The 16,006-nt window shown below is 49.0% G+C and overlaps 1 protein-coding gene across 1 annotated transcript in view; it reads right to left on the bottom strand.

The window, feature by feature from the left end:
• Positions 1–4,899: 4,899 nt before the first annotated feature.
• Positions 4,900–16,006, bottom strand: part of LOC148683560 (uncharacterized) — a 97,887-nt gene continuing 86,780 nt past the window's right edge. Inside the window, exon 3 of the mRNA XM_088658201.1 lies at positions 4,900–5,557. Coding sequence (XP_088514327.1) covers positions 4,943–5,557 — 615 coding nt within the window. The 3' untranslated portion in view covers positions 4,900–4,942. The remainder of the gene's footprint in view (positions 5,558–16,006) is intronic.

The following is a 16,006-nucleotide window of genomic DNA, read 5'->3' as shown; positions in this document are numbered from 1 at the left end:
AAGAGGGTTGTGTGTGAACATCTTCCGTTTCATCCTTTGTGCTCGTGGTGCACAAACTATTAACACTTTTTCTCTTGTTTGGAGCTTTTGATATATTCACAAATCTCTAAAACATTATCCTTTTAAAACAGGGGCGGGAATCAAACCCAGAACCACGGTGTAGGCTGACTGTTGAATCATAGAATCATAGAATTGCAGAGGGACCCTGAGGATCATCCAGTCCAAACCCCTGAACTGCAGGAAAATGCAGTTGTCCCATACAGTCTCTTTCAATAAAAAGAGCTTCCTGTTCCCTCTCCCCTTCATGAATAGCACAGAAAGTGCAGATGACCTTTGGGTTCCCTTCCAACGCTACCGTTCTATGATCCTGTTAATAAAGTTAATAATTCCACTTTGATACACACAGAGAGAGAGGAGACAGAGGGAGAGGTATATTTCTGGGAAGGTTGGGGAAAAGCTTGAAAACAAAAGAATAGATTTCACCCCGATTCATTCCCACCTCCCTTTGCTGTCTACCATAATATTTTTAGCTTACAGCTTCTTATTAACCTTGTGGGGAAGAATGTATGAGCAGGGGAGGGGGTTGAACAGGGAGGGAACGCTCACTGACCGCCAATAAGATGCTCACTTCATTAAGAGATAATGGGAGTTGTCATGGCATTTGAAGGATGTGTAGGTGGGCTGGGGGCAGCTACCGAGAAAAGGGGGGGGGATGATATTCTCTGCAAAACTTCCCTTTTCATGTAAATTGATGAAATATTTAAAATGGTTTCCATTAAGGTGGGTCGCCAGGCCGGGTGGGCGGGAAATATTAGCCTCTTTTGCACCACAGCATAATATTGTGGATGTAATGAAAAACCTCTGTAATTGCTTCTAGTTTCTCTCTCATCTTTCCACACCCCACCCCTGTTTTAAAAGGATAATGTTTTAGAGAGTTGTGATTATATATCAAAAGCTCCAAACAAGAGGAAAAAGTGTTAATAGTTTCTGCACCACGAGCAAAGGCTAAAACGGAAGGTGTTCACACACAACCCTCTTCTGTACACTTTGCTGTCTCCCTGGAAGCTAAAAATAGAGCGAGGCTCGCTCCTTGCTCTGTGCCCCAGCACCTCTCCTGGCTCAAAGCCCACCAGGATCTCAGCCATTGGTCTCTGCATTTTTCCACCAAGAGGGCCTGTCACAAAGCCTGGTGCAGCTTCTCAACGCAGGTCGTCGAGGGGGCATGGATAAATATGGAGACAGTCAGCACAGTTAATTAGTTAATGAATGCCATGCAAAGGTTTCCAGGCGATAGGCTGCTTTTAAGAAACCAGTGGTTTGGGGGAGAGGTGGGTGGGTTTTCTCCCCTCCCCTTGTGTGGTGAGTCAATGGAGATGGCCTCCCAGCATCAGCAAAGGTTTGCAGAGTCTCCGGGAGTTCCATGCAGGAAGTGAGGCCTCGAAGGCTGAGGCGGGAAAGAAATATTGCAATAACTAAGAGATGCCTACAAAATACGCATTTCAGTAATGGGTGCCTCTAAAAACAATGGGAACAAATCTATACCACCAGGTGCCATAGAAAAGCACTACAGTCAAACCTCGGTTTACGCCTACCTTGGCGAGCGATCACCGCGGACCCGGAAGTGTTTACATCTGGGTTCCGCGGCATCGGATGCGCAGATGCGATCTGCGCAGCTCACGCATGTGCAGAAGTGATCTGCGCAGCGCGCGCATGTGCAGAAGCGCTCCATCGATGCTTCATGCATGCACAGAAGCGTGCCTTCGGCGAGCAACCACCTCCGCAGAACGGATTGCGGTTGCAAACCGAGGTACCACTGTAGACATGATCCAACGCACCCTGGTCACCATTTCTTTGAGCTCCTGCCATCGGGACGGAGATATAGAACAATGCAGGCAAGAACGAGCTGTCTCAAGAACAGTTTCTTCTCTAGAGCGATTTTGGCCTTAAATGGAAAGTCTGAACTTAGAAGTCATCTTATTTTACTTGTTATATTGTATCACTGTTTTAATTAGGGTTTCATAGTAGTTTTGGGTTATGTGGAATGCTTTATCTGAGTGGATGTGGTAACCAAGTAATTTTGTTGTTCCCGCAGGGGGACCATGACAATAAAGATAAATATTAAGAGTAGGGACGCGGGTGGCACTGTGGGTTAAACCACAGAGCCTAGGGCTTGCCGATCAGAAGGTCGGCGGTTCGAATCCCCGCGACAGGGTGAGCCCCCATTGTTCAGTCCCTGCTCCTGCCAACCTATCCATTCAAAAGCACATCAAAGTGCAAGTAGATAAATAGGTACCGATCTGGCGGGAAGGTAAACGGCGTTTCTGTGCGCTGCTCTGGTTCACCAGAAGCAGCTTAGTCATGCTGGCCACATGACCCTTTATTGTACGCCGGCTCCCTTGGCCAGTAAAACGAGATGAGCGCCACAACTCCAGAGTTGTTCGCAACTGGACCTAATGGTCAGGGGTCCCTTTACCTTTCAGAGCAATGGGAAGTCTGCATGCTCATTTTGTGAAAACTGTGTACCCAAATTGCATAAAATAGAACAGCATGCAATGGAATTGGATGCAACAGCATGGTAACAGACTAGTGACTTGAGCATCAGCGAGCCTGAAATGGGGTGGAATTAGCTGCCCAGCCCAACTCTAGTGGTGTCATTTTGATTTTCTGTCTCAAGCACCGAAATGTCCCTGTTCAAACAGACAGGCAGGCATCCAATGGAAAATTAAAGGAATGTGGATTAGATCTTCTGGGTTGCCATTTGCTTCCCTGTTATGATCTTGATAATGCAATGCAGAAGTTGGGCAAAATGGAACGTTCCTTGCCAGTGCTTTCCCCCCCTAGAAAAATAGGTGGCGATACTCACCGTGAAGTTGTTACAGTAAGTGCCACACTTTTTAACAGCAACACAAATAGGTGCTAATACTGCGTACCCTTGAGTAGCCCCGGGGGGGGGGGGGGGGACACTGTTCCTTGCCATAATAGCTCCCAATCTAATTGGTATGATGCAAACAATTTAAGAGAGAGAGAGATGGGGGTGGGGAGGGAAGAAGAAAACAAGTAAAATAAGACACCAACTTCCCAAGATAGAGGAGCTGGGTTTTGTCTATGTTTGGATACCATTGCATGCCAAACTTCCCTGATTTGGACACCTCTGAAGGCATCATCACCCAGTTTGGCATTAAGGTTGCTGAGATCAACAAGTTTTGTCCTATGCTTGGAAACTAACATATGCAGTTTTGAATCAAGATGGCAGATTGAACAGTTCCAAAAGGGGCCAACTGGGACATTACTGAAGATATCATAACCAAGTCTGGCATGGTAGTTCCTGAGATTGAGGAGGAGGTTTCTCCACTTTATTTAGATATAATTGGGTGCCACGTGGGAGTGTAGAAGCTAACAAATTACACTTTTAATTTATAAATACATTTTGATTTCTAAGAACTCCCAAGCAACACAGGGAACTTCTTAGTACAACACACACACATAAACACACACATAAACACACACACACACACACCTGAATTCCAAGATCTAACTTTGGGGAAAGTACGCCTTCGTGAGAGAACCACATTAGAGATTTAAAAACACAAAATATGCAGCAAAGTAAAGCATGAAAATATAGGTTGTTAGACCTTTAAAATATGCCCTTTAAAGCGAGTTCCAAAATGTCACCTTAAAAAAGTTTCTTTCCAAATTTTCCCTCTTCCCCCAGCTTAGGAAAATACCATACATTTGGTAAGTTAAAAAACAATTTACTTACAAACTCTCCAAAAATCAGATTCATGTGCTTCAGAATAGTTGCACAGGCAGTAAAATTTAGCTTAGTTACAAAGCTAAGGTGAAAGTTCCTAGATTATTGGCATAGGAACTCAAGAGTGGCTTGTGAGAGCCATGCGGTTGAGCTGGAGTGTTCTTCACACACTGAGTTGCTCAGCTAGACTAGAGGAGAACAAAGGCTTGATTACCTAGTTCCTCCCATGGTGAGTGTCAAGGAGCTTACTCTGTGGTATTTACCCCTTCATGCATTTATTAGAATTAAGTATGTTGGTTATATGAAGCTGGTTATCCTATGGTTACCAGATGTTCCCTTTTCCAGGGGACAGTCCCCAGATTTAAAAATCTGTCCCTGGAACGAGCCCGGATTCATATTTTAAGTGTTGTAGATTTATTAGTAGGGAATGAATGTTGCGCGATTGGTTCAACGGCACAAGACACATCATATGGGGATTTCCGGCGAGGCAAAATGGAAGGCGCCATGGCAGCGAGCGGCTCCTGAAGCCAGCCAAAGCTAACTATGCTACCAGGCTGGCTCCGGGCTGCTGAGACTGCCGCTGCCAAGAGGGAACTGGGGGTGCCTGGCACATCAACTGGGGGAACCACTGACTCCCCCCCCCCGCGTGACCCAAATTCAGCCGGGAGCAAGAGCACCCGGCCGACTGCCCAGCGGCGCTCCAGGGCCAGTAAAACCCCCGGAGCTGACGCAGGGAGAAGGAGGAGAGGAAAAGGAGAAGGAAGAGAGAGAAAGGGGAAGGAGAAAAAAAGAGGGGAGCCCCGACGTTGTCGCACCGCTGCCGCTGCTGAGGAACAGAGGTAGGAGAGCACCGGGAGGGCAAGGACATGTGGCTGATCCCAGGCCTGACCTGAGCCTACTCCACAGCAGTTAGCACTCCAAGAGAGCAGGCTGAGGCCCAGAGGAAGGCTGCGCGACAGAGGAGACTACAGAAGAGAAGGTATTACTTCTTTTTAAAAAAACAACGACAACTTTTTTAAAAATAGCTTCTTTCCTCTTTGCAAAAAAGAAGTGTCCCCAGATTTTTTGAAAAAAATATGGTAACCTTAGGTTATCCCCCAGGACTTTCAGCTAGAAAACCGTAGAAGAAAAAGCAAAACCCACTGGTCTTTTGGCATCACAGGCTATATTGTGAATTCAGAGAGAAGCCCCTTAGAGCTGAGTTTCCCTTTCCCTAGGAGAAGTCTGGATCACGCAACTGCCAGACTCCCCTTCCTTCTCCTCCCCATCCTCGCTGTCCAGCAGATTGCCAAGTCCCACTGCCTCAAGGTCCTCAGGCTTCTCCATCTCCTCCTTTGCCGCTTTGGGTACCACTAGGTCCTCGCGGCTGTGGACTGCCAGCCCAGCCAATTCTCCGCACAACTGCCGGAAGATGGGCAGCCGGTCCCGGGAGATGAGTGGGCGCCCCCAGCCGCCGCCGCTCAGCTTCTCCTGGCTCTTGGAGAGAGTGACGAAGATGGGGAGTCTCTCCAGGTCGGGGGCCCAGTAAGAGCTGGCTAGGCTGTGATCAGGAAGGATGAATGGGTAATAGTAGCCCTTAGCTGACTCCAGGTAGCCCACTTGAGACTCCAAGGCTGGCGAAGTGTGTGCTGCAGCAGCAGCAGCGGCAGCAGCTGGGACAATGTTCTGACTCCCATCCAAAAAGACGTACTTGATTACCCGGCTGGTGTGAAAGAGCGTGTACTCAGACTGGTACCCAGATGGGCAGTAGAAGGCATCCTGCCGCTGTCTCTGGGGGGCAGGCATTGGCATGGCAGCTGTTTTCCCCTGCAAAGAGACCACACAATTTAGGGAGACAATGACTCTGCCTTCACTGTTGGAGACAGCATGCCTCAGAATGCTAGTTGCTGGGCATCACAAGAGGGAAGAGTGGTTTGGTGCTCATATGCTGCTTGCATCTAGTTGGCCACTGTGAGGATAGGATGTTGGACTAGATGGGTCATTGGCCTGATCCAGTACACTCTTCTTATGTTCTTTTGATGCTGAACTAGATGGGCCATTGGTCTGATTCAGCAAGGTTCATTTTTAAGTTTTTATGTTCTTTAGGATTGAGGGGATGGTCTTATTACAGCTAAATTACTTGCACTGTATGCAGGGAGAAAAATGAAAAATCGCCTCCCCTTTTTGCCTTTTCATTCCTGTTGTCCTCAACCTTATTTTCTCCCCAGCGATGTCTTGATATAGGGGAAGGAAGGACCACAGCTCAGAGCATCAGACTCACATGCAGATGGTAAGAGATGCTTGGCAGCAGAGCAGACTACCTGGGAAGCAGGTGAGCTCTCCTTCATTGGAGGGTTTAAAGCAGAGGTTGGGTGGCCACCTGTTAGGGATTCTTTAGCTGTGGTTCCTGCATCGCAGGGGGTTGGACTAGATGACTTTTGGGGAACCCCTTTCCAACTCTTATGATTCTGTGAAATTGTCTGTAGCTACCCAAGAAAGATACCTTCAAGTATGCATACTCATTATGCTACAGACATAAAGAATTGAATGTTCTATGCTGGGAATTATTAGGAAAGTGATTGAAAATAAAATTGCAAGCATCAGCGTCATTATATAAATCTAAGGCACAGCCATGCTGGGGACACAGTGTCCTGTTCTGGTCACCCCGTCTCTCAAGCTGGATGTCAAAGAGCTGGGAAAGATATTGAAAAGGGCAGTGACAATGATTCAAGGGCCTGCAGAACCTTCCTTGCGAAGTATGTGGGGATTTTTTAGTAGGTCCAATCCAAAATATCTCCCTTTTTAACCATTTCCCTTTTCAACACACACCCCAACAAACTGTTAAGAGAAGTTCAATATGGCCCTGAAGAATATTTGGCAAATTATACCCCCTGCTTGCCCACTCACAAATAACATGAAGAAATTTTAGGGAAGTCATTCACTCTCCCTTTCCCTCCACTCATCCATAGTTTTTGGTTTAGGGGATAAGAAGGGTATGCATAAACGTGAAAGAGGTTTTATGAAATTTTAAGCACTGATAGATTTCACTCTGCCATAAGCACATAAAAAGAGTCTGCTGGATCAGGCCAGTGGCCCATCTCGTCCAGCATCCTGTTTTCACAGAGGCCAACCAGATTCCTGGGAAACCAGCAAGCAGGATTCAAGCACAAGAGCCCTCTCCCTTCCTGTGGTTTCCAGCAACTGGTATTCAGAAGCATCACTGCCTCCGGCTGTGGGCTGCTTTCCATATGAAGCCAAAACACCTTTCATCAACCTGGCTGTCCTCCAGGTGTAGTTAAACTGTGACTTTCCATCACCCCTGAGCACAGGCCATGCCGGCTGGTGCTGATTGGAGTCCAAAAACAGCTGGAAGGCACCTTGTTGACTACTCCTGGCTTAAGAAAGCCAGTGTGGCATAGTTGTTAAGAGCGCCAGGCTAGGACCTGGGAGACCAGGGTTCAAATCCCCACTTGGCCATGAAGCTCATTGGAAGACTTTGGACCAATCACACACTACCTAACCTACCTCACAGGGTTGTTGTGAGGATAAAATGAGGAGGAGGAGAACCATTGAGAATAAGAATAGTTGGAGCTTCTTGGGGGGTGACTGAGGGTGATGGCTAGAGCTGGCATGGCCAAACTTGGCCCCCCAGCTGTTTTGGGGCTACAATTCCCATCATCCCTGACTACTGGTCCTGTTAGCTAGGGATGATGGGAGTTGTAGTCCCAAAACAGCTGGAGGGCCAAGTTTGGCCATGCCTGGGCTAGAGACATGATAGAGACCAAGGGAAATTGGGGTTGGAATCCTTGAGTGGGTGTGCCTTGGGACCTTACCAACATCTCAGACTGCTTTCTATTCAGTCCTGCACAGGATATCCCCCTTTCAAGGTGGCTGTGCAGTTCTCACTGGGCTGGCGTTTCTTTGGCAGGAGTTACCCGATACTTCACTATTGTGAAGTCGCCTGGGCTAGGGGGTGGCCTACCAATCACAGAGGCCCAAACTGAGAGCAAGAAAATGGGGAGGGGAGGAAGCAGAAATAGGAGGCGGGCCATGCCGATGCTTTTGTAGGCGTGGCTTAGAACATGAAGGCTCACTACCCTGTCTCTCTCTAGTGGTAGCTCTCAGCAATGGTCACCATTTGTGATGCTGGATGGGCCTGATGGAGACTAAACGCATCTCAGGAGGCAACTGGGGATGTTCCCCCGCCCTAAAACCAACTCGTACTTCTTAACTGCAGTGCCTAAACGATGGAACTCACTCCTGTGGAAGGCAGTGACGGCCACCAACCAAGATGGCTTTAGAAGATTAAACGAATTCACGGAGGAGAAGGCTATCGATGGCTCCACTTCAAACCATGATGACTCTGCTCTGCCTCCACAGTTGGGAGGCAGCGATGCTTCTGAATACCATTTGCTGGAAATGGCAGGAGGGAAGAGGGTTATTGGGCTCAGGTCCTGCTTGTGGGTTTGGAGACATCTGCTTGTCCACTGTGAGAACAGGATGCTGGACTGGATGATCCAGCAAGCTCTTCCCCCTCCGCTCCTCTTCTCTGGCAGCCTCCAGATGACAGGTGAGGGAGAGGAGGCCTGATGGAGCTGGCCTGTCACAGGCTTTCATTACATTTGTGGGTAAAAAACAGTCCCTCAAGGAACAAAGGAAGCTGTTGCCCCCTTCCATGAGGATCAATTTATTAAGTTACCACATTAAGAACTCTTGAACTGCATGGGGGGGGCAGCTTCCTATGTTCCTTGGGAGACTATTTTATGTCTGGAGCATGTGCAGAGGTCTCCGACAAATGCAAATCGCTTCCCCCACCTTTTGCAATAATTTGCTAAATTCCTCCATTTTATAGGGTTAGACTAGGACCTGGGAGACCATGGTTTGAATCCCCACTCAGCCATGAAGCTCACTGGGTGACGTTGGGGACCAGACACTATCTCACAGGGCTGTTGTGGAGTTTAAACCAGCGTTTCTCAACCGCTGTTCCGTGGCACACTAGTGTGCCGTGAGACGCTGGCTGGTGTGCCGCGACGTGTGGCGACGAGAAGGGCGATTTGCATTGTCACGTGCCTGGCGGCCGCCAATAATCAACACTGACCCGCCAGGAAGCAATATTTCTCCTCCTCTTTCCCAAAGCTCAGTGCAAACGATACACAGCGCTGACCCGCCGGAAAGCAATATTTGGCAAGTGTTTCTTACAGTCATAATTATAATATAGGGCGGCACAGAGTTAATTTTTTTAACTTTTTTAATGGTGGTGTGCCTCGTGATTTTTTTCACGGAACAAGTGTGCCGTGGCCCAAAAAATGTTGAGAAACACTGGTTTAAACAAGGGGGGTAACCATGCATGCCCCCTTGAGCTCCTTTGAGAAAAAGTTGGCATATAAATGGTTGTCACGTGGAAGATGGAGGAAGCTTGTTTTCTGTTGGAGATTCCAACTAAAGCATAGGAAGAACTTTTTGGTGGTAACAGCCGTTCAACAGTGCAATGGGCTACCTCAGAAGGTGGCAGATGCTCCTCCACTAGTGGATCTTAAGTAAAGATTGGATGGTCATCTGGCCAGCAATTATTTAGCTGCAATTCCTGCACTGCAGGGGGTTGGACTAGAGGACCCTTGAGGTCCCTTCCAACCCTGCAACTCTGTTATTCTGTGATCCTATGAATCCCCTAAATGAGGCTCTGCTGTGTTTGGAATGGTTTTGGCACAGGGTCGTGCAGCGGCGAGCTGAGGCTTTGCGGATAGCTACACATTTCTTGCAACCAGGGCTGCCTGCCAGCACTTTGTTCCTCGCTGTCTGCCTATCATTCAGGCAAGACACATTGCTACATGCATCCAGTTCTTTGTGGCTGCAGCCTCCAAGGATGGCTACAAATGGAGCTCTTTATTCAAAGTTTTGTATTCTACAATCCATGTTTCTGTCTTGCAGAACACCCTCCTTTCTCATCCCCCTGTATTCTGGGGAAGTCGGAGGGTAGTCTCGGTGGACATGTTTCCTAAAGCTGTTTACCAGTTAATGACAGATCTGCCTCTGCAATGGTCAAACCAAGGGGTGTACTAAGTGAATTTAGAGTAACCCTCACAGTTCACATGGGGGAACAATGAGGCCAGGCCTCAGTGTGTGAAGTGAGAACACACTTCCAGATTTCTCCAAGGACTGTTCAATGCAGAACGATCATCAGGAAAGGAACCAAAAACAAAACTGCTGGTATCATAATGCCATGCCTAGGATGCAGCCTGTCATGGGCCAGAAGTCAGGTTCACCTACTGAACAGAAGCCTGAAGAGGAAAAAGGGGGAATGACTCTACCTGCAGCTGATCAGCCTTCAAGGAAACAGAGGAGAAGGCACTGGTGAGAACTAGCTGGCACTGGTGATAACCAGCTGGCTTCAGTTTTCTTTAACAGAGCTCTCAGCAGCAGTCAGATGCTGGAAACAATGCCTGTGGTTCCTAGCCCTACCTTGCTGCTTCCTGCCTCTCACCTGGATCCTTGGCTCTGTGATCATCTAGATTCCCTGAGCTCTGGACTGTCTGACTTTGTGTGTGTGTTCTGCCCCTGCTTGCTCGGCAATGGGATTCGGACGGGGCCACGACACAATACCATGTACAGTTTCAATCACCTCACATCAAAAAGGATATTGCAGAGTTTGGAAAGGTTCAGAAAATGGCAACCAAATGATCAAAGGGATGGAATAGCTCCCCTGTGGAGAAAGGTTGCAGAGTTTGGGTTGCAGAGTTTGGTTTAGAGAAAAGGAGAATGAGAGGCAGCACAATGGAAATTTAGGAAATGATGCGTGGCATGGAGAAACCTTTCTCCCTGTCTTATCACACTGGAACTTGTGGACATCCAACAAAGCTGAATGTTTGAAGATTCAGGACAGAAGAAAAAGAAAGGAATTATTCATGCAGCAATGAAACTATGGAACTCGCTCCCACAAGAGGCAGTGAGGGCCACCAACCAAGATGTCTTGAAAAAGTAATTTTGGGTTGCCATAGGTCCGGAATTTCCCCGACACATAAGGAATACTGCAGTCATAATCAGTGTCCAGGTGAAAATCGCTAAAATGTCCATGTGGGCAGTGTCATTTTTGGCAATTTTTCTTAAAAATAGCTCAAAAACTTATCTGTCTGGATTTTCAGTTTGAAATATGGTAACTGTCAGAGGGTCGTCGTGGCTACTCTAGAGTAACTCCGCTTGAATCCAGTTTGCCTTCAAAGACGTTTATTGTGCTAATTATTTACAGTGTAGAGACAGCTTAAAAACATGACCTCTCATCCCGAATCAGAGGAATGCCCTTTCAGAGCAATGCCCTTTCAGTTTCCTCCCCCAGCAGTCGGTTCCCTGGCTCTGCAGTATCCCCAAGAGTCTGCCTGCATCCCTCTGCCTCCTCACTCTGATTTCTCTCCCTCTCCGAGTCTCCTCCTCCCCCTCTGGCTGCTTCAGAACCACTGGTGCTCTCTGTACTAGATGAAGTGGACATTAGGATGATGGGGGCTGGCTCCCTGTAGGGAGTCCCCCTTACAGTAACCCTAAGATAATCAAATTCATGGAGGAGAGGGCTAAAATAAGCTGTGCAACATGATACCTTAAAATATGGATGCTAGAAGTAAGATAGAAATTAAAATAAATAACGTAACTAGATTAAAAATGGTAGCAGTGGCAGGACAGGATAAGTTTAATCGGGAGAGAATACCTTTTGTATTCTTGCAGCCAAAGGGAGAAATCTGGCCACAATTTCTGCTAATAATCTGTTAAAGGTAAAGGTAAAGGGACCCCTGACCATTAGGTCCAGTCATGACCGACTCTGGGGTTGCGCTGATCTCGCATTATTGGCCGAGGGAGCCGGCGTACAGCTTCCAGGTCATGTGGCCAGCATGACAAAGTCGCTTCTGGCAAACCAGAGCAGCACATGGAAACGCCGTTTACCTTCCTGCTGTAGCGGTTCCTATTTAGCCACTTCCGCGCCTGCTACGGAGGTGGGGTTGTGGGCTGCCCGACTGATCCATTGCGCAGGGGGCTGCTAGTCAGCCCCTGCGCGATGGAAGGTTCCCGCCTGCATCACACCCGGACCGACCAATCAGGTCGGTCAGGGGGCGGGGCTTTGAGTTTAAAGCCCCCTGCAGGCGGGAACTCTGCCTCTTTACCCCCTGTTCGCCGGAGCGAACGATTCACCCGCCCGCCCACCCCTTAGGTAGGGGACGCTGCTATGGATGTCAGTTGGTCGCCCTGGTTGGCCAGGGGGCCTGGTAGGATTTTTTCCCATTGGGGGTTAGCCACAATGGGTTTTTTCGCCTACCTCATAGCAATTCGTCACAACTTAGGTTAGTCGGTTTAGGCGTTGGAAATTTGCATAACAATGAGACGGGGAGGGGCAGGTTACGTCAGCAACTGCCCAAATTTGGAGAAGTAATTCCGTTAAAGGATTTCGGGGGCGGGGCTTGGTCCTGAGCCTGGAGAAGCCAGGGCCGTAGGGCACGCCCCTTCGGTGGCCACAGGACGAGTTCCGGTAGACGTACATCACTGGGCTCCTTACTGGTGGTCAACTTCTCACGGGCTCCAACACACGGGTTGGAGTCGGATATAGTCTGATAGGTTCCAACGCCTAAGCCAATTCCGCTCAACATTCGTAATCAATAAAGTTATGGCCTTAACCACCCAATTAAACTCATTTACTGCATCTTGTGTCTTTATTACACGGGAAGGAGCGACATTGCCACACAAATCTACTTGCATTTTGATGTGCTTTCGAACTGCTAGGTTGGCAGGAGCTGGGACCAAGCAACAGGAGCTCACCCCGTCACAGGGATTCGAACCGCTGACCTTCTGATCAGCAAGCTTTAGGCTCAGTGGTTTAACCCACAGTGCCACCTGGGTCCCCTGTAATAATCTGTTAGAATCTGCCAAAAAGTAGGCCTGGTACCATTCAGAAGTCCTACCTGGAAGTTTTGAGAGTAGCTAGCTGCCAATCTGATTCGGTTGCCTTTATAGAAATTACAGAGAAGAAGCACATGATTCTAGTCATTCATTGCAAGGAGAACCTTTAAACTGGCCATCCAGTACAGTGGACCACAAGCAATTTAACCTAGATTTAGTGAAAAACAAGTGGTACTTGGGAATAGTTCCATTCTCCAGCTACATTGCATGGCTTCCCACGGGGTGGGGGTGGGGTAGGGGGGGACAATGAAGCAATGTGAGAACAGGCCTTTTCAGAGCCCCTGCCTCTGGAATGCTCTCCCTGTGGAAGCTCACCTGTCCTCCTCTCTGCCTGCCTACCTGCCTGCCTCTCTCCCTCGCCCTTTCCCTCCTCTCCAGGTTCTCTCTGTCTCCCCTATCTCTCTTCTCTCTCCCTTTCTGACACACCTTTCCCCCCATCCTTCCTGCTCAGATGCAATTAGGCCAAGGGCACTATGCAGCCCTGACTGAGAGGGTGGCAAGAGGAAACAAGAGGTGAGGAGGGGGGGGGATAAACAAAGAAGGGTTGGCTAGCTCCACTTGCTTTGGGTTTTGATTCCCGATGTCCTCGATGTCCTCGTAGCTTCTTGGCAAGTGCCTCAGCCCTGCTCCCCTCCTTTCTTGCCCTCTCCTGCATCCCAACACAAGGACGCCGTATCTTCCCTATGCCTTTATGTTATATTAATGTCCTAGGCTGAGTCTGGAGCCTTGAGTTCATTAAGCAAAGCAAAAGGCAGGAAGCAACAGCCAGAAAAATCACAATCTCAACAGAGGAGCCTGTGGCTTATCTGAGGTCTGGTACGCAGGGGATGCGCCACAGCCTTTCATCTTGAAAGGCAACAGAGGGAAAGCGAGAATGAGATCCCCGTGTCCTCGATGGGGTTGCAGCAAATACTCGCTAACTTTGACATTCATCTTGGTATTACCGTAGTGCATTAGATGCAGACGGAAAATATGCTCCCCCTGTTGAATATTTGTGTCGCGCGTGTTTTTAAAATGCAGCTCAATGCCATTTTGTTCCGTTCCCTCCCTCCCCCCCCCCGCCTTCCTCCTGCAGCTTCCTGGTGGTGTCTCCATCCTTCTTTGGCCTTCACACGCACACCCCGATTCATATGTCCACACAGCTGGGCCATCTGATTGGCTACAGCAACCCATGTGATTTTGTTTCCAAGCCAAAAATAAAAATAAAAAATACTGTTGTGCACAGGGCCGGATTTAGGTTTGATGAGACCCTAAGCTCGAATCCCCGCGACGGGGTGAGCTCCCGTTGCTCGGTCCCAGCTCCTGCCAACCTAGCAGTTTGAAAGCACATCAAAGTGCAAGTAGATAAATAGGTACCACTACAGCGGGAAGGTAAATGGCGTTTCCGTGTGCTGCTCTGGTTTGCCAGAAGTGGCTTTGTCATGCTGGCCACATGACCTGGAAGCTGTATGCCGGCTCCCTCAGCCAACAACGTGAGATGAGCGCCGCAACCCCAGAGTCGGTCACAACTGGACCTAATGGTCAGGGGCCCTTTTATCTAAACCTGGCACTGGTTGAGCGAACCCCAATCTCTGAATGGTGAGAGACTCTAGGGGTTTCAGTTTGCTCTGAATGAAAGATATACGTCCATACCCTCCAACATTACTCAGATGAAAATAGGGACATCTCTCTCTCTCTCTCTCTCTCTCTCTCTCCCACACCCACACCCACAACCAACTGACCCTTCTCAACCCCCCCATTCCACCACCGCTACACCAACAGGACATAGCTTGCACACCTTCCACCATCCTGAGAAAGCCCCTACCCTCTGCATGCCCCTCAGAGCCAGTGCAGGTGGGCTTCAGCAGTGGCAGACTCTCCTCCTCCTTGCCCACTCTTCAGTAGCTGCTATGAGCTGCCAAGGGTAGAAGCTGGGAGTGACGGCCATGGAGAGGCAGCAAGGTGCTCTGCTGTTGCTGCCGCCGCCGCCGCCGCCACCACTCGGGACAAATGCCAGTTCACCCTCCTCCCCAAGCTCAGTGGCGGAAGCACTGGTGGGGAAAATAGGGGCATTCTGTGATTTGATTAACATAGATTAACATAACATTGATTAACAGGGGCGTAGCCAGGATCAAAACTAGGGGGGGGCAAGCCATGGTCGTTCAGGGGCGGGGCCAAGGCACGGAAGGGGAGGGGCCACAAAGTGGGCGGGGCTAAAGGGCCAGCGGGCCTGATGACATCGTGGCGGTGGCAGCAGCGGCCACCTTGTGCTTCTGGGGCTGGTAGCGTTGGCGGCTACCCTGCTTGGCTGGAGAGGATGGGAGGGTCGGGCAGGCGAGAGGGGGTGGCAGGGCGGGCGAGGGCGAGGCAAGGCATGGCCGCAGCCACGACGGCTCCGAGGCGTTGCTGCATATCAGCATAATATTTCAACCATGGTTCAAGCCCCACCTTAGGAAAAAAATCCTGCATTGCAGCGGGTTGGACTAGATGACCCTTGTGGTCCCTTCCGACTACAATTCTACGATTCTATTGATATATTACCATACCATATGCATCGTTCTGCTTTCTTGAATTGTCCTACTCCTAGGCATAGCAGCCAACTCCTAGAGGCCTAGGTGCCTCTCCCCCCCCCCAATTACTGGTAAATACCGTATTTGAAAGAGTCATCCCCCCATGTTGATGGGCTTTCAATGTGGGGCTTATCTGCCCCCCCCGTATTTTATTAACGATGGAAGAGGGAGGGAAGGAACGAAGAAATAGAGAGAGGGATAACTCATATTTGTGGGTGCCTCTGGGTGACGCTGTGATGCTGGAACTCTGCATGTACAGGAGCCTTGTAAGCAGCTTTCTCTCTGCTTGATTTACAGCAGGCACGTCCAACAGGTAGATCGTGATCTACCAGTAGATCACTGGATGTCTGTGGTAGATCACTGGTAGGTCACTGGCACCCCTAAAAAAAGCTCACCCAAAATTTTCCTCCTCCCTCAAAAAAGTTGAACTATGACCTGAAGCCCTAAACAAAAATGGGCCTCCCTCCTTCCTAAAAGAAGCTCAACAAGTTTGACCTAAACCCCCCAAAACAGGGCTTCCCTTCCTTTAAAAAAAACTCAACAGCTTTGACCTGAACCCCCCAAAAGGGGGTAGATCACCCCCAGTTTTAAACTCTGAGTAGATCAGAGTCTCTTGGGAGGTGGCCACCCCTGATTTACAGTATACAGATGCAGGAGGAGGGGCAGACTGGAACACCAATGCTTTTTATAAACATCACTGTGTCTGTCAAAGCTACAGCCCCCCCTTTCTTATTCACTTCCTTTTAGCCTTGCAGAGCCACCTTAGTCAAATTGAATCCTCTGAGTCTGCACC

Source organism: Zootoca vivipara, chromosome 14, assembly GCF_965207765.1.
Source record: "Zootoca vivipara chromosome 14, rZooViv2.hap1.1, whole genome shotgun sequence".
In the NCBI taxonomy this organism is placed as follows: domain Eukaryota; kingdom Metazoa; phylum Chordata; class Lepidosauria; order Squamata; family Lacertidae; genus Zootoca; species Zootoca vivipara.
The sequence above is the reverse complement of the archived record's forward strand: the minus strand, read 5'-3'. Positions and strand labels throughout refer to the sequence as shown.